The 25,305-nt window shown below is 38.6% G+C and overlaps 1 protein-coding gene across 1 annotated transcript in view; it reads left to right on the forward strand.

Moving 5' to 3' along the window:
- LOC127438276 (LIM and cysteine-rich domains protein 1-like) overlaps positions 1-25,305 on the forward strand; it is a 99,567-nt gene that overhangs the window by 16,929 nt on the left and 57,333 nt on the right. Inside the window, exons 2-3 of the mRNA XM_051693758.1 lie at positions 778-866; positions 4,120-4,375. Coding sequence (XP_051549718.1) covers positions 778-866; positions 4,120-4,375 — 345 coding nt within the window. The remainder of the gene's footprint in view (positions 1-777; positions 867-4,119; positions 4,376-25,305) is intronic.

Raw genomic sequence — 25,305 nt, forward strand, 5'->3', positions numbered from 1 at the left:
AAAAAAGTTATCTCTTCCAAGTGATGTGGCTTCATTTTGCCAAAGTTAAGCCATGATGAAGGGGGAGAGCAGGGATAAAACACTTGCTGCCTTCACTCATTTATTCAAAAAAGGTTTACCTTAAAGCTGTAAAATCTTTGATATGTCAGTTGTCATTATTTATCATGCGTTTATTAAATTTACAACATAGTTTATGTATAGTTATGCTTGTCATCCAAAAAATTATTTTTGTAAATTCCATTTCGTGATTTTCGTGATTTGGTCCACAAAAGAATTTGTCTAGACTAGGAAATGGAATGTACAAAAATTATTTTGTGGACGAAATGCATTTTGTTATCCAGACAACCCCTTTTGTGGACAAAACATCTCAATGACAGAATTTGCTTTTCATCAACTAAATGCATTTCGTCCACTTAAGATCTTTTCTGTTATCCAAGAAATGTAAAATAAAAGTGCTGACTTTACATTTTTGTAGACAAAATGCTACTGGCTTTTGTCTTACTGTTCAGGAAATGCAAATGTAATTGCATTTCGTCATGAAATACTGCATTTTGTGTCATGCAATTAATTTAGTCCACGAAATTAGGCCTTTTACACACTGCAGCTTTAAAAAAAAAAAAAAAAAAAAAAAAAGATGTATTTTTATAATCTCTAATGTTTGATTCAGTTTCTCAAATTTAAAGAATCTGTGTATATTATAAGAAGTCTCTGCAGTGAGTAAAATAATTTACTTTGCTGCCATTCTCTGAATACTGATTTTCCTCTCTCTCTCTCCAGATGTCGGTGGGGCGGGCGGCAGCAGGAAGGGGTGCGTCGTGTCTGACATGTAAAGGGATCTGCACTGGATTAGAGCCACATTCCTGGAGGTAATTTATTCTTTCGACTACAGATGTAAGGAAAGAGAGGGAAATTCTTCCACATCTCATTCCTTCTTTTTTTGGAATGCTGGATTCACTGTCAGTATGTGTCTATGTGTGTGTTTGTGTGTGTTTTTGTGTGTGTGTGGGGGGGGGGGGGATGTTCTATCCTTGCTCATTTTCTAAGTAGCTTTGGATAAAAGCATCTGCTAAATTAATAAATGTAAATGTAATGTGTGTGTGTGTGTGTGTGTGTGTGTGTGTGTGTGTGTGTGTGTGTGTGCTGTGAGTGTTTCTGTGAGAATTTACAAAGATGAATGTTTATAGAAATCATGCTGAAACTGAAACACTGATAACAAGTTGTTTGGATAATTATTTTCTTTTCTTATGTCTTTCTTGGAAATCACAGTAATTGCTGTTCTTATACAGTACTTGTCTGCTTTAATGAAATTATTTAAATGATTTGACAAAGGCAGTTTTACCAACACAAAAACGTGTTCCTTTAAAAAAAAAAAAAAAAAAAAGCATTTGATTGGCCGAAAATCTGTGTAGTGCAACACGAGTCATTATATTGTATATGTCAGTATCATAGTCAGTATTTTTGGTGTGTCTTACATTTTACATGTTTTATATCTGCTGTAAATTATAAAAAGTATACTAGCATATATTATATGTACACTACACTAGCATATAATGTGGTATGTATGCATAATATGTTATAGTAGAACACACTTGAACTAAAAAACACAAAATTCAAATACAGTGCAACAGTGCCCATCCACTGTTTATAGCCGTCTTGGTTCTGGAAGTATTTTTCTCATTGATTTTTCCTATATGGATTTTATAAAATCCTATATGAAAGAGTTCTAAGCCATCAACTAAACCAACCAGCTCCTAGGTGAATCACAATTACAAACTATTTTTTTGTCCAATTTTCAAATTCATTTTTGCTTCAAATCAAAGTTAAAGACTGTGTACTTAACGTCTGTAATGCGGGCACGAACTACAATCCCATGAAGCATTGTGAATAACATAATGTTGGGCCTCATGTATTCAGATAGAAGACAAAGGCAGGCCTAACAGTCGTAAAACCTAACTCAGCCCCCTCCATGCTGTAAATTTTACTGATAAAAATCGCGCCAAAATCAAACAAAGGGAGTCCAAAACAGACTACAGATCCATGACGCCTTGCTCACTAAAGGATCGAGCGCTCAACTCCTATTGGATGAGGCACACAACAGAACGTCCCTCAAACATGACATCATCAGGAGTTTAAATAATTCTGAAACGCTTAAAGATTTCGCTTCCAGCGACTTCGTTCACCGAATAAAGACGTAGCTTTTGCTGCTCTCTGGTGCAACCTCGTGGCACAAGGGAGTAATGTCCGACTTGAAACTGTGGCCATACAATCTCCATCTCACTGGATGAGTTGAGATTACTCTGTGTTCAACCAAACACTCTAACAGATCCGAAGGAGACCGCTGAGCAATTCGCATCTTCATCCGTTGGCCTACAGAAGTGAAGAGATTAAAGATTTCTCTTCCATCTTCAATCAAGTCGACATTTCTGAGTTCTCCGCCAGCCCGCCGAGAATCAACAGCCGTACTGCCCGCCGACAGAGTGAGGAAACGGCCTCCCGTCATCACCCGAGCCTCAAGGAACCTGGTCAAAGTTAAAGGACGGAGGAAAACACATTCTACCTGTGTCCTTATGCGATTCAAGTAAGAAGTTACGTCTGGGCAGAGATAGAATATTATAGCGTGTTATTCTTGTGTTTCAAGGTTTTTGCTTGTACAGTTTACGGACCGCCATGTCCGCTCATTATTAATACTCAGGGTATTAATGATCACGAATTTGTTTTGCTGTATAGTGGTCCAACCAATTTGGATTGTTGTGCAATTTCGCCGTCGCAGGTGAGACAGAAACTGAGTTCATCCATTAGAGTCAAATAATGCAGGACTTTTACGAGCCCCGCTCGTAAAACCGCGTCTCTGAGTGATGAACACGGCTGCTTTCTCTTCAGCTATCGCGAAATCAGCTTTCGGGCTGTCACTTAATAATCTCTCTCTCTCTCTCTCTCTCTCTCTCTCTCTCTCTCTCTCTCTCTCTCACTAACCACACTGACACACACACACACACACACACTGTCACACACACACCTTATGTGTTATAGGATTATTTTTTTCCATATCTAATCATATCACTGTTTAGTTTGTAGTTGTAAGTCGGAAGTTTATTGACTGCATTGTATTAATTATTAATTGATATTACTGCATAAATAAACTTTTGTCTATATTACAAAGAGAAGTGTTTTGGTTTGTTTTGCATACGCCTGTGTCATGCTGACGGGATGTCAGTGCTCGGATTCAAACCTTCATTCATTGTTTTTTTCCTGAAAATTGATATTCTTCAGATGTCGATTTTCTTAAGAAAACAATCTAATATTGAGACTGTTTTACTATTTGGTTATTAGTCCCTAATTCTAGGGTGGTGCCCCGTCAATGTTAATCCTTATTAATATTCTATTGATTTTTGATAATTGATAATTATCTTGGATGATTGAATTTGAATGATCAATAAGCTAGTATTAATTTTAATTAATGTTTCATCGATGTTAACAATTAACGATTATCTTTGATAACTGTTGATTTAAAGGATTTAAAAAAGCTAACATTGATTCTCATCAATGTTCTATTGATTTTAATAATTAGTAATTATCTTTGATAATTATTAAGTATTGCTAATAACCAAACTTGCTCCTAAACATAGCACACTACATTTACTGGAGCCCCATATGAGGTTTTAATGAGTTAGATCCAATTAATTAATTTAAATATTAATTAATAACTACAGAAATAATTAATAATTATTAATTATTTCTGATAGTAACACTGATTTTAAACAACCGGTAAAGCCCTACAATAATCAAATTAATCACAATGGAAAAATATAAAATTATTGATTTACAGTTGCTGATTGTAAGTGTAGAAACTCGCTGCAAAGCTCTTTTGGTGCACTTTGTTTGCCGCAATTCTCTGATTAGTCGATCTTTCTCTGCTGGGTCATGGGTAGTGTAGTTATTCACCACAAATTCCACTATCAAACACTTTTTTTATGAAGTTGAAATAACGAGGACTAATGACTTGAGCATATAGGCATATATTATCAATGAACAACCTCACAGCTCACGATAAGTCTGTCTTTAAAGGTTTAAAAAAACGTGCTTTAATTCACTGTGGACTCTGTGTGTATTTGTGCACAGAAAAGCCTGCAGTCAGTGTCACTGCAGTCAGGAGGAGCATGTGTCTGGCTCCAATAGCGAAGATGACCTTAAGGTGGGCAGACTACTGGCAGAGTCCCGCTATGCTCATCTCACGGCTAAAGTGAAGGGAGGAGATGGGCTGAGGGTCTACAAACGCAATCACATGATCGTCACCAACCCGGTGGTCTCCCGTAAAGACCCGACCTTCAGCACAGTCACCTATGACTGGGCACCACCAGGACTCACCCAGAAACTGGTAAGATTTCAGGAGAACTCAACAGGTTTCACATACATCATAAATATTTTAAATACAGTTGTTCCCAAACCATGAACCACTCCTGGAGGCCACCCACCAGTAAACATTTTGTCTCCCTTATGTGACACTTTGATTAGGGAGATATCCAAAATGTGGAGTGTGTGGGGGACACAAGGACAAGTTTAGGAACCACTGTCCTAAATAAATGTGAAAAATATACTGTGACATTAACATGAAAGGTTTTAAACTGGTTATGGTTAGGTGAGGGCATTATTCAGCTTTTATTTCAGAATTATATTCTGGTGCCAATCAGTAATCTTTATTCTTGTTTTTCTCTTGTGGAAATACTGGAGATGCTATGTCCATTTATTACGCTGCATTTTTGTAATTTTTGACAGTAATTTATTCAACACACTCATTCTCATTCATGTCCTTAACGTTTACACACAAGAGCATAATGAATTTCAAAAATGTAGTTACAGATGTCTGTATCTAATATCACCTAGAAATAGCTTAATTTACACAGATGAATGCTCTGCTCTGATGGATATTCTATCAGAAAAGACTTGGATGATTGAAATGAATACAAATGTAGAAATATATAGATCATTTGGCGTAAGCCCGTCATATGGTTCAGCACTCCGATACTTGATTTAACCATAAGCTCCTGCTGGAAAGCGATGACGGCAGGGGAGAGGAAATTACCCCAAAAAGATTAGAACCTAATTTTAAACATATGCTCCAAAAATAAAATACAAAACTAGTAAATTAGGCTCAGGACAACAACCAGGTCTTCCGAAGGTGAGGGAAAAATCTGAAAGAAGAGGAAATATAAATGAATGATGTGAACATAAGCCTGTACATGACTGTACAAACATATTACTATTGAGCCATTCCCTGCAGATGGGTAGGCTAGCTTATGAGAATGTTTGTGCCCCTGCAAATGGGTGAACCTTGTTTGTGCAATATGCCTTGTTTACAGAAGGGTAAACAATGCTTGTGACTGAGCTCTTGCTTTGTGATTGAGTCCTTCCAAAAAGCCCAGGCATAGTTTGTGCAATACCTCTGCAAAAGGGCAAACAACATTTGTGATGAGCCCTATGATAAGGGTGACATTGTTTGTGCAATACTCTTGCAAGGATAACAGCATTTTGTGTTTGAGACCTATGATAAGGGGGATGTTGCTTGTGCAAAACCCTGCAAAAGGACAAACAACGTTTGCGTTTAATCCCTACAAAAGGCGACGTTGTTTGTGCAATACCCTTGCAAGGATAACAGCATTTTGCGTTTGAGACCTATGATAAGGGCGAGCATTGTGATAAGGGCGAGCATTGTTTGTACAATACTCCTGTAAATATAAATAGTGCTTTGCCATGTGAAGGGAGAATAAATGCTTTATTTATCAACCACATTTGCGATGTCATGGGATGATTAGAAGCACGACCTGAAAGACATGCCACAGTTGCGGCGCCTGGACAACACCTGGACAGCACTTTTGCGCTGCTTAGGAGATGTACTTAGCCGATAGCAGAAATAAGCCACAGTTGCGGCACCTGGAGAACACACTGCTTAGGAGATGGATTGAGCCAATGGCAGGAGCACCGCGGTTGTGGTGAAGCATAGACAAAAGGCTTCATCATTTGCACTGCATATGGCCCTTGTGAAAAGGGTGAGCATGGATGCACTTACCAGAGAAACTAATGGAAAATTACATGTGAACTGTTATATAATAGAGTGGTCTTCCAGAAGAAGGGGAAAAAAATAAATACATTTCATGCAATTAACTACGATATATTATGAAAAGTAAACAGTAAAACCAAAGCATATAAATTATTAATGAAAGTTAAGGAATGGAAAATGCCTTTAAATGGTTATCTTTCTATTTGAAATCTTAGATGACTAAGATGTCAAGAGACTGGCGAATGACATAACATGCAGATCAAAAGGCAAATATGTGCAAATAATGATGTGATGTTAGACACCGAGACTTCTGTTGAAGCCTATGTCAAACCAACAACACATATGCATAATCCATGTTGTGTGATGCTTCAATCGAACGGAATATTCGGTATCTGCTTCAAAAGAAGCATTAATCCAGCATGGGCATTATCCCAATAAAGTAATGCAAATACTTACCTGCAACTAAATGTTACTGCCCTGACCACAAGCACATATATAGTGAACGGAGCAAAATGACCAAATTGCACAGGTAATTTAAAATAAAATATAATGTTGTAAATCTAAAGTAGTAGAGCATTAATGTGAGTTTATGTTTTGACCAGCAGATGCAGAAAATGTAACCATATGCAGAAACTTGAGTAATGAAGCTTTGGAATTTCAAATGTTTGTGACAAAGCCCCATTGTTAGGAAGCTCCAAGTCCTATCACTTATAAAAATAATTAACCCAGTAACATTACATTACAGTAACCCAGAATATTGCAAATTTCTACACTGTAAGATGCCAGAATGACTCTAAAAAAGAACATGTAACATAACTGTGTGAATTAGTACCCCCTTGTTTTGATTTGATTATTTCTTGTAGTAGAGCTGCAAATGCATTGTGCTGTTAATGAAATAGGAATGTAAAGGGCAATGCCTACCACTAGGTGCCAGAGGGCACACAGCAACAGATGATACTTCCCCTTTAAGAGGAACTGGGATGTGGACATTTGAGTCAAGAAAACACTCTGTGATTAAACATGCGATAGGAGCACCGACAGAACACAAGAATCATCATCTTAACAGATGTAATCAGATCCCATACATTGAAGTATTTATGCATGATGAATTGCATGAATATTGAAGCCTGATTCCCCAATGTGAGAAAGTTTAGGGCTAACATGATCGGTGAGAACCGAAACTCAAATAAAATGATACATTTCTGCTTGAAAAGCAATAGTGATGCAGTATAAGGGATATAATGCACAGATAATTGAGAACATTGATAGCAGAATGCCTAGAACCCCATCAAGCACCAGCTATTTGCACTGGCAATTGTCAAGTCAAGTCATTTTTATTTGTATAGCGCTTTTAACAACACACATCATTTCAAAGCAGCTTTACAGAAAATTATGCTTCATCAGCAAAATCTGTAATATAGTAATGTCTGTAGGGCTTTACTGGTTGTTTAGATCAGTGTTACTATCAGAAATAATTAATAATTATTTCTTTAGTTATTAATTAATATTTTAATTAATTAATTGAATCTAACTCATTAAAACCTCATATGGGGCTCCAGTAAATGTAGTGTGTTACGTTTAGGAGCGGGTTTGGTTATTAGCAATACTTAATAATTATCAAAGATCATTATTAATTATTAAAATCAATAGAACATTGATGAGAATCAGTGTTAGCTTTTTTAATCCTTTAAATCAACAATTATCAAAGATAATCACCAATCATTAACATCGATGAAACATTAATTAAAATTAACACTAGCTTATTGATCATTCAAATTCAACAATCATCAAAGATAATTATCAATTATCAAAAATCAACAGAATATTAATGAGGATTAATATTGATGGGGCACCACCCTGGAATCAAGGACTAATAACCAGATAGTATAACAGTCTCAATATTAGATTGATTTCTTAGGAAAATCGACATCCGAAGAATATCGATTTTCGGGAAAAAAACAATGAATGAAGGCTTGAATCCGAGCACTGACATCCCGTCAGCATGACACAGGCGTATGCAAAACAAACCAAAACACTTCTCTTTGTTTATATTACAAAGTTTATTTATGCAGTAATATCAATTAATAATTAATACAATGCAGTCAATAAACTTCCGACTTACAACTACAAACTAAACAGTGATATGATTAGATATGGAAGTCAAAGTAATCCTATAACACATGAGGGTGTGTGTGTGTGAGTGTGAGAGCGAGCGTGTGTGTGTGTGTGTGTGTGTGTGTGTAAGGAAGGACATGCACAAAATGGTGGACGTGACTCTCGTGGAGAGTGTGTCACGCGAGACTTCCGGCCAGGGAATATGGCCGCGAATGTGGGCGGAGAGAAACCAGTCAATGGCGTCTACCAGTTACCGCGTGTATCCACTTGTACGATAGCTTAGGGACAAAGCTGAGCTTTAGCACGAAGCTATCTACGAGCCAAAAATGTGTGCCAGAATGTTTGTGAGGGGTCGCGTGTGTGTGTGTGTGGTTAGTACGAGAGAGAGAGAGAGAATTAAGTGACGACCCCAAAGCCGATTTCGCGATTGTGGGAGAGAAAGCAGTTGTTAGTTTATCACTCAGAGGCGCGGTGGATGGCTCGTAAACAGTCAAGCTTTCTTTGATTCTTTAATGGATAAACTCAGTTTGCTGGTCTCACCCACGATGGCGAAAATGCACAACAGTCCAATTTGGTTGGACCAAATTCGTGATAATTAATACCCTGAGTATTAATAATGAGCGAACATGGTGGTCCGTAAACTGTGCAAGCAAAAACCTTGAAACACAAGAATAACACACTATAATATTCTATCTCTGCCCAGACGTAAACCTCTTACTTGAATCGCATGAGGATGCAGAATGTGTGTTCATCCATCCTTTAACTCAGACTTGGTTCCTCGAGGCTCGGGTGATGACGGGAGGCCGTTTCCTCGCTCTGTCGGCGGGTGTACGGCTGCTGATTCTCGGCGGGCTGGCGGAGAAATCAGAAATGTTGACTTGATTGAAGATGGAAGAGAAATCTTTAATCTCTTCACTTCTGCAGGCAAACGGATGAAGATGCGGATTGCTCGGTGGTCTCCTTCGGATCCGTTAGAGTGTTTGGTTGAACACAGAGTAATCTCAACTCGTCCAGTGAGATGGAGATTGTATGGCCACAGTTTCAAGTCGGACGTTACTTCCTTGTGCCACGAGGTTGCACCTGAGATCAGCAATGAGCTGCATCTACCCACTGCAAGCAAAGTTGCTGGAAGCAAATCCCGGAAGCATTTCAGAGGTATTTCTACTCTTGATGATGTCATGGTTGAGGTGCGTTCTGTCGTGTGCCTCATCCAATAGGAGTTGAGAGTTCGATCCTTTAGTGAGCAAGGCTTCATGGGATTTGTAGTCTGTTTTGGACTCCCTTTGTTTGATTTTGGCACGGTTTTTATCAGTAAGATTTACGACTTGATATGTGGGGGGCTGAGTTAGGTTTTATGACTGTGTTAGGCCTGCCTTTGTCTTCTATCTGAATACATGAGGCCCAACATGTCTTCGAGTCATAATGGTGCGGTTTAAAAAAAAAAGACATGATTGTAAATTGTGCCTTAAAAAAATCATAGAAAATAATAATATTTATATTTAGACCCTCAGTGAGCAAGCTTAAGGTGACTGTGGCAAGGAACACAAAACTCCATAAGATGTTGGTTAATGGAGAAAAATAATCTTGGGAGGAAACAGGCTCACTGTGGGGGCCAGTTCCCCTCTGACTAAACAGCATAAATATAATGCCAATATTAGTTATTTATGTGTAGTACAAGTTAAGATTTAAAATTAGTAAACTAAGTAAGTGTTAGGAGCCAATGTTTAAAAAACAAAAAGATATTGATTTAACTGTAAGATTAATGACTAAAGTATTAGAATTTACAGTACTGTGCAAAAGTCTTAGGCACATAAGATGTTTCCCAAAAACATTTGTCTTAAGATGGTTATTTATATCTTCTACTTTAGTGTAAATAGGAAATATACATTTTATACTCCCAAACATTCCTTTTGCAAATAGAATAGAAGAACAGGGAGCCCTGTAACAGATGGCATGGCCTTCACAGAGCCCCCCACTGAACATCGGGTTAGTTTGGGATTACACAAAGAGACAGAAGTATAAGAGACAGCCTAAATAAATAAAAGAACTGTGGCGAATTCTCTGCCAACAACCAAGAAAAACTGTGTCCAGGTGTAAGTAGGAGAATTGGTGCTGTTTTGAAGGCAAAAGTGTTCACACCAAATATTGATTTAGCTCTTTTTTTGTTTACTGGACTTTGTATGAAGTTAATGATTAATGAAAACTATTTATGTCATTATTTTTTTAAGAAATCCTCACTTTGAAAGTTTTTCACAAGTGCCTAAAACTTTTGCACAGTACTGTACATTCTTAATTAACTGCGGAAGTGCAATCAAATGCATTGTTTATTGTTATTTGGCTGATGAAGGCTGCAACTAATTTATTATCTACATATTCCATTTTATGAGTCCATCCTTTGATCAAGGTGATGCAGGCAGAGGTCATTAAGATGCACTGTACGACTGTAAGCTTGTAGCAGATTAATTTCCGGTGGAGTCCATCTTAAATCCAAGTTTCAGGCAGTGTTAGTCATCATCACACAGCAACATGTAGTAGTGGGAGTCGCACATCAGGCAGGACTGGTAACCTCAGTATATGTATCCCGAGGTTTAGACAGGGAAACAAATAGAATAATATTAGCGTGGATGCCATTCACTTTAAAACATGATTATAAAATATGAGATGTGTTTCTGGTTCCGGTTCCAGCAGAACTAACTAATGCAGCATAACTATAAGTTGATAGATAAATTAGGTGTATGCCTGGCTGAAAAGATGAGTCTTGGTCTAGACTTAAACTGAGAGAGTGTGTCCTGAACCATCTTCCAAAAACTGTTCCATAGTTTAGGAGCCAAATAGGAAAAGGATCTACCTCCTTTTGTGGATTTTGATATTCTAGGTATTATTAAAAGGCCAGAATTTTTTATCTTAGTGAACATGGAATATTGCATGATAGAAGGTCACATAAGTACCGAGGAGCTAGACCATTCAAGGCTTTGTAAGTAGTTAAAAGTTTTTTTTAAATGAATATGAAATTTCACAGGTAGCCAATATAGCGACACTTAGATTGGGCTGATATGATCATATTTCTTGGTTCTAGTCAGCACTCAAGCTGCTGCATTTTGAACTAAATGAAGTTTATTTATGGAACCTGCAGGACATCCTCCCAGTAATGCATTACAATAATCTAGTCTTGAGGTCATGAATGCATGAAATGCATGAGTTTTTCGGCATTAGAAACAGAGAGCAGGTGTTGTATCTTAACAATATTTCTGAGATGGAAGAATGCTGTTCTACAAACACTGGAAATGTGGTTTTCAAAGGACAGATTGCTATCAAATATAACAGCTAAGTTCTTCACTGTAGAAGACAACGTGACAGTACATCCATCAAGAGTCAAATTATATTTTAGCATCCTATTTTTAGAGGATTTTGGCCCAATAATTAGTACCTCTGTTTTGTCAGAATTTAGTAGAAGGAAACTTCTAGTCATCCAATTTTTATATCATTGATACACTCTGCTAACTTGGAGAATTGTGAAATTTCTTGGGGTTTTGAGGAAATATAATGTTGAGTATCATCAGCATAACTAATTCCACATTTCCAGATAATGTCTCCCAGGGGAAGCACATATAAGGAGAAAAGGAGATGCCCTAAAACTGATCCCTGTGGCACTCCATACTTAACTTTAGTTTGATCTGACAATTCCTCATTTACACAGACAAGGTGGTAGTGGCCAGATAAATAGGACCTAAACCAAGCCAATGCCTGTCCACAAATGCCAACATAATTCTCAAGCCTATTCAATTTCATGATCTATGGTGTCGAAGGCAGCACTGAGATCTAAAAGCACTAGAAGAGAAATGCAGCCGTGATCAGATGATAAGAGCAAGTCATTTGTAACTCTGATAAGTGCAGTCTCTGTACTATGATGGGGCCTAAATCCTGACTGAAATTCTTCATATATAATTTTTTTTTAAATTAACAGACCTTTTCTAGTATTTTTGACATAAATGGGAGATTTGAGATGGCTCTATAATTAGCCAACTCCCCAGGATCAAGCTGTGGTTTCTTAATAAGCGGTTTAATAAGTACTATCTTACATTTTCTTGGGACATGCCCTTAGGATAATGAGTTAATAATATTAAGAAGATGTTTTGAGATTACAGGAAACACTTCTTTTAATAGCTTGGTTGGTATTGAATCTAACATACATGTTGTTGATTTTGATGTTTTGGTAAGTTGGTTTAGTTCTTCCTGTCCTATGACAGCAAAGGATTGAAGTTGCTCTTGGGGAATAAAATGAGACACTGTCTTCAGAGGTGCTATTGCAGATGGTTTTATAATTGCAGAAATGTTTCTGATGATTTCAATTTTATCAGTAAAGAAATTCATAAAGTCATTACTACTGTGCTGCTATGGAATATCTGATTCAGTCGAAGCTCTATTCCTTACTAATTTATCCACAGTACTGAATGAACACCTAGGATTATTGTGGTTATTTTCTCTGAGTTTGCTAAAGTATGCAGACCTGGCAGCTTTTAGAGCCTTTAGCTAGAGACACTATGATTCCATGCACCACGAAAGACCTCTAATTTTGTACTCTTCCACTTGCACTCCAGTTTTCGAGCTGCTCTCTTGAGAGGGCTTTTTTCTTTAATTTTCTTCAGTTGAAGGGTGGTAACAATATCAAGAGTGCTAGAGAAATCTGTATCTATATTTTCTGTGATTACATCAAGTTCTTCTAAATTTTTTGGTTTACTGAGTATTTGAGACAAATCTGGAAGGTTATTAGTGAAGCTATCTTTAGTGGTCAAAAGAATAGTTCTTCCCAATCGATAATGTGGCATAGATTGAGTGACCTTTGCTAAGCGCAGCATACAAGAGACAAGGTAATTATCTGAGATGTCATCACTCTGTGGCAGAATTGCTATATTATCAACATCAATTCCATATGACAGAATTAAATCTAACGTATGATTGTGGCGATGAGTTGATCCCAACAGAGTTGAGAATATCGATAAACACTAATCCCAGTGTATCATTTTCTTTATCTATGTGAATGTTGAAGTCACCAATGATTAAAGCTCTATCCACAGTAACTACTGATAGAAAATCAGCAAATTCTCAAAGGAAATCAGAATATGGCCCTGGTGGTCTATATATTATAGCAAGAACAAAAGACGACAGAGATTTTTTATTTACAGGTGCATCTCAATAAATTAGAATGTCGTGGAAAAGTTCATTTATTTCAGTAATTCAACTCAAATTGTGAAACTCGTGTATTAAATAAATTCAATGCACACAGACTAAAGTAGTTTAATTCTTTGGTTCTTTTAATTGTGATGATTTTGGCTCACATTTAACAAAAACCCACCAATTCACTATCTCAAAAAATTAGAATATGGTGACATACCAATCAGCTAATCAACTCAAAACACCTGCAAAGGTTTCCTGAGCCTTCAAAATGGTCTCTCAGTTTGGTTCACTAGGCTACACAATCATGGGGAAGACTGCTGATCTGACAGTTGTCCAGAAGACAATCATTGACACCCTTCACAAGGAGGGTAAGCCACAAACATTCATTGCCAAAGAAGCTGGCTGTTCACAGAGTGCTGTATCCAAGCATGTTAACAGAAAGTTGAGTGGAAGGAAAAAGTGTGGAAGAAAAAGATGCACAACCAACCGAGAGAACCGCAGCCTTATGATTGTCAAGCAAAATCGATTCAAGAATTTGGATGAACTTCACAAGGAATGGACTGAGGCTGGGGTCAAGGCATCAAGAGCCACCACTCACAGACGTGTCAAGGAATTTGGCTACAGTTGTCGTATTCCTCTTGTCAAGCCACTCCTGAACCACAGACAACGTCAGAGGTGTCTTACCTGGGCTGAGGAGAAGAAGAACTGGACTGTTGCCCAGTGTTCCAAAGTCCTCTTTTCAGATGAGAGCAAGTTTTGTATTTCATTTGGAAACCAAGGTCCTAGAGTCTGGAGGAAGGGTGGAGAAGCTCATAGCCCAAGTTGCTTGAAGTCCAGTGTTAAGTTTCCACAGTCTGTGATGATTTGGGGTGCAATGTCATCTGCTGGTGTTGGTCCACTGTGTTTTTTGAAAACCAAAGTCACTGCACCCGTTTACCAAGAAATTTTGGAGCACTTCAGGCTTCCTTCTGCTGACCAGCTTTTTAAAGATGCTGATTTCATTTTCCAGCAGGATTTGGCACCTGCCCACACTGCCAAAAGCACCAAAAGTGTGGTGTGCTTGACTGGCCAGCAAACTCACCAGACCTAAACCCCATAGAGAATCTATGGGGTATTGTCAAGAGGAAAATGAGAAACAAGAGACCAAAAAATGCAGATGAGCTGAAGGCCACTGTCAAAGAAACCTGGGCTTCCATACCACCTCAGCAGTGCCACAAACTGATCACCTCCATGCCACGCCGAATTGAGGCAGTAATTAAAGCAAAAGGAGCCCCTACCAAGTATTGAGTACATATACAGTAAATGAACATACTTTCCAGAAGGCCAACAATTCACTAAAAATGTTTTTTTTATTGGTCTTATGATGTATTCTAATTTTTTGAGATAGTGAATTGGTGGGTTTTTGTTAAATGTGAGCCAAAATCATCACAATTAAAAGAACCAAAGACTTAAACTACTTAAGTCTGTGTGCATTGAATTTATTTAATACACGAGTTTCACAATTTGAGTTGAATTACTGAAATAAATGAACTTTTCCACGACATTCTAATTTATTGAGATGCACCTGTATATCTACCGGTGTCACATTAAGCATTATCAGTTAAAAATAATTTAACTTATATTCTAACCTCTGAGGAACACTAAAAACATCACTGTAAATTGTAGCAACACCTCCACCTCGACCTTTCAGGCGAGGCTCAAGTTTATAACAATAACCTTGGGGAGTAGACTCATTTAAACTAATATATTAATCTGCATGCTGAAAAATGGCAGAGATTAAAGATTAAACGATGAAAACATAAAGATAAGCAATGTTAAAAATTCTAGCAGGCTACAACACAGACTCAATCTAGGTGCCACAGCAACAGGAACAGGAAGTGACTCGATTCAATAGATTGCAATACTTTTTGACCTTAACATTATTTTGGGGGATTGTTCCCACAAAGAAGAATAGATGGAGAATTTAGCTTATTTCCTTATGGAGACCAGAGACCAGTAGACCACGATGTATAATTCAACATGAAGTGACTGTTGCTTGGAAAAGCGAGGCATAGCATGTGACATGATTGTGTGTTACACTCACATGCAAGTGAGTGAAAAAAAAAATTAGATGAAAGGCAGCTGTGTTAGCTTCTTAATGAGGTGTTTACATGACTCAAAATTTGAATTAATAAAGATATATGCTAGCTGTCTTAACCACATTAAGCCAATTTTCTGATTTATATACATATGGAAATCAGGATTATGTATTTATGCGACGCTTACAGAATCAGAATATGACCAAATTCTGATAAATATCGGATTATTCTTGTGCATGTAAACACAGTCATTGGTGAGTCAAGAGCTACTGCTGGTACCGGATATGATGAGGAATTTTTTTTAGATGAAGCCTTTATTTACTTGGACACTTTGGAAGCCAGAATGAAAAATAAACCTCACCGAGCCAAGGGTAACGAAAAACCCTGAATTATCATCAGCCCCCTGGCTGAGCTCATACCTCATATTTGACTTGGTGAAAAGGCCACAAATCAGTCGCTGATCTGAAGCAGCAGTCACAGAATGATCCTGTTTAATCCACTGTTCTTTTAAAGGTGGAGGGATCATTTTATCCCAAAGCTGGAATGGTGGTAGCCTGCCTTGGTCTGGGATTTGTGCAGTTTATTTTGATAGCAGAATGAGCCGACTGCTTTTACCGCCATTGGCGAGTACAGCAGATGCCTTTCTTACACAAAGCTCTAATATAGTCCTTTGTTTTCAGTGGTGAGGGTTTGCTCCAGAGGCCTGCTCGCCATGTGCGGTGGGACTGGGCTCTGGAAATAAGCCCTACACTTTGCTGTTCAGATGGTCGTGGGTAGTCGGGGCCTGCTGTGTGCCTGACTAAAGCCCTACCATCTCTTAGGGTGAATAGACAGTGATTTTATTCAGTCTTCTGAACAATGTCAAATCTAGCTGGTTGAAGTTATTTTTTATCAGCTAAGTTGTTGCAGGTACAAGCTTTTTAATGTGTGAACTGGTGCTGTTTTCAAAGGGGTTTGCTCCATTTGTTTCAAATGCACTTTTGATTGAGTCCTTCATGCAGATATTTGAGTTATGAAGCATTTGGATAATCTGGAGACTTTGAGATATAATCACACCAAAAACCCATGAAGGTTAAAAAATAACAACAAGCCATTTGAGGTCTCTTATAACAGTAATACTCCATACAACTCATGTGTTATACTCCAAGTCATTTTTAAGTTATTCACTGGCACCTTCACTCAAATCTCTTTCACCTTTCTACATATTCAGAATGCATCATCATATTGGGTTATGACACAAGAGAATGAATGACTTTTGACCTCAATGACGTAAAACCTCGCAACTTTGGAATCTGAACACAAATGCGAGATTTGAAAACTTTTGTGGAGGGGACATTTTTCAGCAAATTTTCAGCAGTTTTAAATTAGGGTCTGTTCCTCCAGACCGTAGGTCCGATTTGCATTAAATTTGTTGTGTATCATCTAGAGTCACTGGGAACAAAAATGTATAAAAAACTATTTGATAGACCCAACCGTTTTTGAATAACGCTTCAACAAATCTGACGTTGAGCACTACAAAATGTATGTGAGGCTGTATCTTCGCAATTCTTTGGCGTATTGACACAAAACTTGGTATATGTCATAGCCATCATGACTTGAGGGTACCTGCAGCATTTCGGCACAGTGCCGCCTAGTGGTCCGGAGATAAGCAAAATAGCTTTTTTTTTTTTTTTTGCTTATAACTTCTGAATAGTTTGGCCTAAAATTATGAGGCTGATCTCTTTAGATTCCTTGGGGTATATCGAGTCAAGTGATAGGCAATTTTCCTATGTCAGCCATTTTGGGCATTGGCCATTTTGAATTTTGTCATAAAATGCTGTATTTTACAAACACATTGTGTACCATTACGAAATTTGATATGCATCATCAGCACTATGCCCTGAGGCTGCCTATAAAGTTTTGGGCCAGCACCAGCTTGTGGTCAAAATTTATAGTGAAATGTTTAAAAATGCTTATAACGTTTGATTATTTTGGCCTGTCATCCTTTCACTGCTCTCTTTAAATTGCTTCAGTCATGCTGAATATGCTGATGCCAAATTTGACATGGTCGGCCATACTTCCTGTCCACCATTTTGAATTTAATTGAAAACCTACTTTTTCAAACCCCTCCTATGCCATAAGTCTGATTTGCAATAAACTTGTGAGCATTGACTGTTAAAGGGATAGTTCACCCAAAATATAGTTTTCTTCTTCTGTGGAACTTAAAAGGAGATGTTAGGCAGAATGTTGGTCTCAGTATTCACTTTATTTGTATGGGGAAAAAAAGATGCAGTGATAGTGAATGGTGACTTTGACATTTTGCCTAACATCTTTTGTGCTGCACAGAAGAGAGAAATTAATGTGGGGAAAAACATGAGGTTGAGTAATGATTCTTGTTGCACTTTAATCTGTTTTGAATACTATTCTGATGCAAGCGAAACTTTGTAATATGGCACTTTTCGTACCACTGTCTCCTTAAGATGATTCACTTATGTTTTCCTCTTTTGTAAGTCGCTTTGGATAAAAGCGTCTGCCAAATGAATAAATGTAAATGTAAATGTAAAAGTTACTGAGTGCACCTTTAAGTTTTTGTTAAAAGTATCTGCCAAGAACAACAATATAAATGTAAGTCAGCACATGACTGCATTACATCTTGCTATGAGCCATAATGTAGGCTGTATACTTAAAAAAAATAAAAAAATAAAAAACATTTCCATCTGAATAAAGCTAGAGGTAAGGATTGAGAAGAGTAGCCACCAGTGAAATTTAGGGGAGATTGTTTCTCAAGTAGTAAATTGTTTTGGGATAATTTAGAGCACAGAGACAAAATGGAGTGCTGGATGAAGTAGATATTTATCTACAATCAATTGAAAAAAAAAGGCAAATTTTTGGGAGGTAACTTTGAGAAACTTCAACTAGTGCTGTGTCACATGAACAAATATTTTATAAATGCTTTGTAGCAAATAAGATATAAAAGATATAAAAATACTTCTTTCAAAGTCAAAAGAATTGAATGCTTGGGTGTTGTTTTTGCAAAAAAGTTCTCCAGGGGGTGCATGCCCCTGGACCCTCTTAGACAATAAGTATACTCTGCTTTACTTGGTCTGGTTTCTCTGCATACCTAAAGATGAAATCCTGCAGGCACCCCTGATAACATGTATATGCAAAGTAAGACATATAAGTAACAGACAGTAGATTCATAAAAAATATATGTATATATAAGTATGCAGTGATAATATGCTTACGTAAATGAACACAAAATTAAAAAAACATGCTTTTACAGTAGGCAGCCCACTTCTTTTAGCAGTATACACCTTGGTGTGAAACTTTTGCAATACTTCTTTGACATGTGATAGCACACCTGATTGCAGCCTATAAAATCATTTGGAAGATAGATATGAAATTTGGCACACTCATAGAAGACAGTCAGAACTTATACTGTACCACAGCAAATTTGGCGTCTTTATCTCTCACCCTCTAGCGCCACCAACAGCTCAAAGTTGCACTTATGTTTATGCTAATAACTTTTGAACTGTAATGCCTACAAAATTATTTTTGACTTCTACTGAAACTAATGGATATGATATGGACCCTAATATAAATTTCTGGTCTCTTTATACTTCCTGTCCTCCATTTTTTCCTGTCCAGATTTATCTTATCTTCTCCAATTTGGGTCAAATCATTATCAGACCATGCTGGCAAAAAGTTATGAAAAGTTTTTGGATAGATCAAACCGTTCTCGTGTATAACGTCATTGAATTTGATGGCAGGATGCCAAAAGGGATCTTTTATTAACATGAAACTTTGCATGTGTCATTGCGACCCTGTCCTGACATATTATTTGGTAACAGCACCACCTATTAGTCAAAATTTATAAGCATTTTTATTATGTTAAAAGTAATTCTCTGTGTTTTAAACTGTTTTACTAAATTAATCTCAAAGGATGCTGGGTGTCATTCAATATATTTGCAATGCATCTGACGATGTTGTTATTGATCCTGTAATTCCTGCTTGCAGCTATATTTCTTTATTATATCCATATGTGACTACACACAAATCATATAGAACAGTGAAATTGCTCACTGTAATTTTAACTTCTCCTCAGTCTTACCTGCACTCAGTGGTGGAAAGAATACAGATTTTTTTTACTTAAGTAAAAGTACTGCTACTGAAGAAATAATTAACTTGAGTACAAGTAGAAGTACTAAGAAATATTATAAGTAAGAGTAAATAAGTAGTTTACTACTCAAACTACTCAAGTAATTACGTTACAAGTTACTTTATGAAAATTATATTATGTATAGTATATACACTTCCATTTTTAGAACACAAAGACATTTTTGTTCTTGAAAGAAACATATGCTTCCTTTCACCAAGGATGCATTAAATTGATAAAAAATACTGTGAAAATCATTAATTGCCAATATTATTACAGTTTGAAATAATTGGTTTAAGTGGTATTTATTAAATGTTTTCTTTACCCGTGATGGCAAACATATACTGTGTCACCTATTCCTAACAAAAGCATTCTAAAGTGCTAAATTGCTAAGAAAATATTTGTATTATTAGAACAATTGAATATGGTTGCGCAATACAGTGGGTTTTTCCCCATTAGCTGAGGTATTGAGCTCTTACAAGTTGATTTACACTTGCAAGTAAAATTTTGGTTTTAAAAATAGGCAAAAAAAATACATTTCTCCTGAAATTCTAATTTCTCCTAAAGTCTATTGTTTTAGAGAGATGAAGGCTATTCCATGCATTACTGTTTTGAAAAAATAATCTCTAACCAGGATAGAGAGGGAAGTGGATGGCCAGATGTACAACAAAAAGATAAGTAAATCACAGTCTCTAGTTTGAGAAACAGACTCCTCATAGGTCCTAAACTAGCAGCTTCTATATGCCAAAGACCTGCATTGCTGCAAGTGGATTCTTGAACAAACAGAAAATTTTAAGAATACAACATTTAGGGGGCCTAGGTAGCTCAGCGAGTATTGACGCTGACTACCACCCCTGGAGTCAGGAGTTCGAATCCAGGGTGGGCTGAGTGACTCCAGCCAGCTCTCCTAAGCAACCAAATTGACCCGTTTGCTAAGAAGGGTAGAGTCACATGGGGTAACCTCCTCGTAGTTGCGATTAGTGGTTCTCGCTCTCAATGGGGCGCGTGGTAAATTGTGCGTGGATCGCGGAGAGTAGCATGAGTCTCCACATGCGGAGCCTCTGCGGTGTCATGCACAACGAGCCACCTGATAAGATGCGTGGATTGACTGTCTCAGATTGACTGAGACTTGTCCTCCACCACCTGGACTGAGGTGAGTAACCGCGCCACCCCAAGGACCTACTAAGAAGAGGGAATTGGGCATGGGAGAAAAAGGGAATTAAAAAAAGAAAAAAGAATACATTTATTTACGTAAATAGAAATAGCCATTTGTAACTTTCTGAATGTCTTCAAATCATCTCTAAACTACATAATGTGCATTGTGACTGAAACACATTCCTATTTCAGGTTTATTCTGATTCACATATGTCCAAATATTTTGGCTATTAAGTTATTAAACTTTACAAAACTAATATAATGCAATAGCATAGAGGAAATGTATCCTCTATGATATTGCAGCAATTATCCAGATATGGAATGAGATTATTAAGCAAACTGTTACCAACTCCTACATACCAACTTAAGGCAAAAATAAACATTTCACACAGTGTTTAGTGAGAGATATGATTGATTCAAACACTAAAAGTGGTTATGTATATGTAGTATTGTATTACAGTTGTAATAATAAAGTCTTAATTAACATTATGGTTATTTAACATATTGAGATATTATTATTAAGTAAATTGTAGCATTTGGTTGCATTATGTTTTGTGATTTCTCATACCTTCTTTATATAACATCCATACCTTACGTGCTTTTGGCCTCCAGTGGGTGAGACAGGGCAGGGAAGTACAGTACAGCACAGTGAGTGAGAGTGTTACTGTAATGAATGAGGCTGGTATCCCTTCAGCCGACCACCAGAGGGAGCCCTGTCACGAATACTCACACTGTACCATTTCTTCTATGGTTACTTCCTGTTTGAACCATATAAATAGTCATGCTCTTCCATTGTGACTTTGCGAAGTAATGCCAGATTCACTGCCTTACCAAGCGTTATTTTCATTGCCTGTTTATTTGCCTACTTGTTATGACCATTGTGCCTGTTTCACTGGATTACCGTTATTGGATTACTGTTTTGCTCTGTTTGCCTGGTTGGACTGATTACCTGTGTAACAACTACTTTGCCTGCTTCAACGATTACATCTCTGCCTTGGATTTGTTTGCAGATATAATAAACTTGTTGCATATGGATTCGACCTTTGCCTCCATGTCGAGTCGCTTACAGAATACTTCGCAACCAATGAATCCATTGGAAGTTTCTCAGCTTCAGGCTGCATTTGCTCACCAGAGCGAACAGCTCAAAAGTTTCCAGGAACAATTGGACCACCTAAGAGCTGCACATGAGAACCTCACCCGCTATATCCCCTCCCTTCCATCTCCACAAGCTACAAACAAACTGTTCCAGTGACACTACGGGTTGGATTGTTTCACACAGAGATCATACCTATCCATATCATCGACTCACCCAAGTATCTTCTCATCCTGGGTCACCCATGGCTGGCTATCCATGATCCCATCATCTCCTGGAACCAGGGTGAGTTAAAACAATTGTCAGGTTATTGTCAGTCTAATTTTCTTCATGTCACAGTCACCAGGTTATGTTTGACTACCAGCTTCGAAAGTCCAAAGAACCAAGCTCAAATCCAGGTCCCCAGGGAGTATTCTGAATTCACCAAGGTATTCAGCAAAGTCAAGGCAACCCAACTTCCCCCTCATTGTCCATGGGACTGTGCTGTTGAGTTACTACCCAACATGGCACCCCCGAGGAGCAAAGCCTATCCATTGTCAAGACCTGAAACCATGGCCATGGAGACTTGCGTCGAGTAGGCTTTAGCTTCAGGGTTCATTCGTCCTTCCACTTCACCAGCTGCAGCAGGCTTTTTCTTTGTCGAGAAGAAAGATGGAGGGCTCTTTCCATGCATAGACTACCAAGGATTGAACACAGTAACAATCAAGTACAGGTACCCACTCCCTCTTGTTCAGTCTGCCCTAGAACAACTACGTGAAGCACGCATCTACACAAAACTGGATTTGAGAAGTGCATACAACCTGATTTGTATCAGAGAGGGAGACGAGTGTAAAACCGAATTTATCACCACTAAGGGGCACTATGAATACCAGGTGATGCCTTATGGCCTGACCAATGTACCAGCTGTGTTCCAGTCATTCATCCATGGGATCTTCAGAGACCTCCTAAACAGATGTATCTATGCCTACATTGACGACATACTCATATACTCCCAGGATAAAGCACAACACATCAATGATGTTAAAATGGTCCTCTCCCGCCTGCTGAAACACCAACTCTACGTGAAAGCAGAAAAATGTGAGTTCCATGTTACCCATACAACGTTCTTAGGGTATATCATCAGCCATAGAGGTGTTGAGATGGATGACTCCAAGATCAAGGCAGTCACGGAGTGGCCAAGACCCAACACTGTTAAGGAGTTACAACATTTCCTGGGTTTTGCGAACTTTTACAGGAGGTTTATCCGCAACTACAGTCTCATCTCTGCCCCCCTAATGTCTTTGCTCAAAAGAAAACCATCCAAGCAACCATGGAGTGACTCTGCTCAAAAAGCCTTCGACACCCTCAAGACAAATTTCACGACCGCCCCCATTCTAAAGCACCCAGATCCTAACCAACTGTTCATTGTGGAAGTGGCTGCCTCAGACTGCGGCATAGGGGTGGTTCTCTCTCAGCGCCACGGTAACCCGGGAAAACTTTATCCTTGTGCTTTTCCCGCAAACTAAAAGCAGCAGAAAGGAACTATGATGTTGGAAATAAAGAACTACTCTCCATGAAGGCTGCACTAGAAGAGTGGCACCACTGGCTTGAAGGTTCTGTCCATCCATTCCAAGTAATCACCGACCATAAGAACCTCGAATACATCAAGGGAGCAAAATGTCTGAATCCACGACAAGCCCGATGGTCACTCTACTTCACAAGGTTCCAATTCACAGTCACCTACTGCCCTGGCAGTAAGAACTGCAAAGCTGATGCTCTCTCCCGTTGTCATGATCCCCTTCACAACATACCTCAAAATGAATCTATTCTCCCACCTTCTGTCATCATCGCACCCATAAGCTGGGACATCATGGAAGAGATCCAAAGAACCCAACAAGCAGACCCAGCACCACCTGAATGTCCTCTAACAAAACATTATGTACCACGCACTCTATGCCCAAGAACAATCCAATGGATCCATACCTCCCTCAGCACTGGACACCCTGGCATCCAGAAAACTATAAGCTTGGTACATAAATCATTTTGGTGGCCTTCAATCATTAATGATGTCACTTCATACTTTAAAGCATGTCAAGTTTGTGCAAAGTCTAAAACCCCCAGGGACCTACCAGCCGGCCTGCTACAGCCACTGCCTATCCCTCAGAGACCCTGGTCCCACCTGTCCATCGACTTCATCACCGATCTGCCAAACTCCAATGGGCATACCACCACCTTTGTTATCATTGATCGTTTCTCTAAGTCATGCAGACTAATTCCCATGAAAGGTCTACCCACTGCCATGGAAACTGCTAACGCTCTGTTCCACCAAGTTTTCAGGATCTATGGTCTGCCAGAAGACATAGTGTCTGACTGGGGACCACAGTTCACTTCCAGAGTCTGGCAGGCTTTCTGTAAACAGCTGGATATCAATGTCAGCCTCACGTCTGGTTATCATCATCAGGCAAATGGACAGGTGGAGAGACTAAACCAGAAAATTGGCAGATACCTCAGGTCTTACTGCAGTTGAGAACAACAGAGGTGGAGCGACTTCCTCCCATGGGCTGAATATGCCCAGAACTCACTCACACACTCATCTACTTGACTCACTCCTTTCCAATGTGTGCTGGGCTACCAACCTCCTATGTTCCCTTGGTTGGGTGAACCCTCTACGGTGCCAGCGGTGGATGATTGGATCAGGCAGAGTGAGCAAGTGTGGGACAGTGCGCACTTCAGATTGCAGCGGGCCGTCCGGGCCCAACAGATCCAAGCTGATCGACGGAGGCGTCCCCACCCCAACTATCAACCTGGCCAGAGAGTCTGGCTATCTACACAAGACCTCAAGTTGTGGCTACCCTGCAGGAAATTCAGCCGCAGGTATGTTGGTCCGTTCAGAATTATAAGACAAATCAATCCTGTAACTTACCAACAGGAGCTACCTGCTAACTACCGCATCTCTCCTTCATTTCATGTGTCATTGTTGAAACCTGTCCACCCGACATCTGGCCCTGGAACCACGGATCCTGAGCCTCCTCCTCCTAGACTTTCTAAGCTTTCCATTCTTTAATGATTCCGTATAAACTTCTAGCAAAAGTGGAGCCAGTTCTGTAGCATAAGATCTAAAAAATTCAGCGGCAAAGCCATCTGGCCCTGGAGCCTTGCCTGTAGGCAAGGTCTTAATTACCTTGCCAAGCTCCTCCAAGGTTATCTCAGAATCAAGATAATTTTATAATCAATAGAATTCTTTAAAAGCATTATTAATATCAGTGGTCGAGGTAAATATTTCACCACCAGCTGATTTCACTGAGGGAATGGTAGAAAAAGACTCTCTCTGTTTTATATATCTAGCCAGAATTTTCCCTATTTTGTCCCCCGACTCAAAGTATGACTGTCTTACCCTGAATAGCCAAAACTCCACCTTCCACAACAAAACAGTATTATATCTGTATTTCAGTCAGGTCAATTCCCTGAGGCCATTAGATGACATTCGCCACTTCAGCTCTGCCTTGGAACTTTTAATATT

This window comes from Myxocyprinus asiaticus, chromosome 49, assembly GCF_019703515.2.
Source record: "Myxocyprinus asiaticus isolate MX2 ecotype Aquarium Trade chromosome 49, UBuf_Myxa_2, whole genome shotgun sequence".
NCBI classification, from domain to species: Eukaryota; Metazoa; Chordata; class Actinopteri; order Cypriniformes; family Catostomidae; genus Myxocyprinus; species Myxocyprinus asiaticus.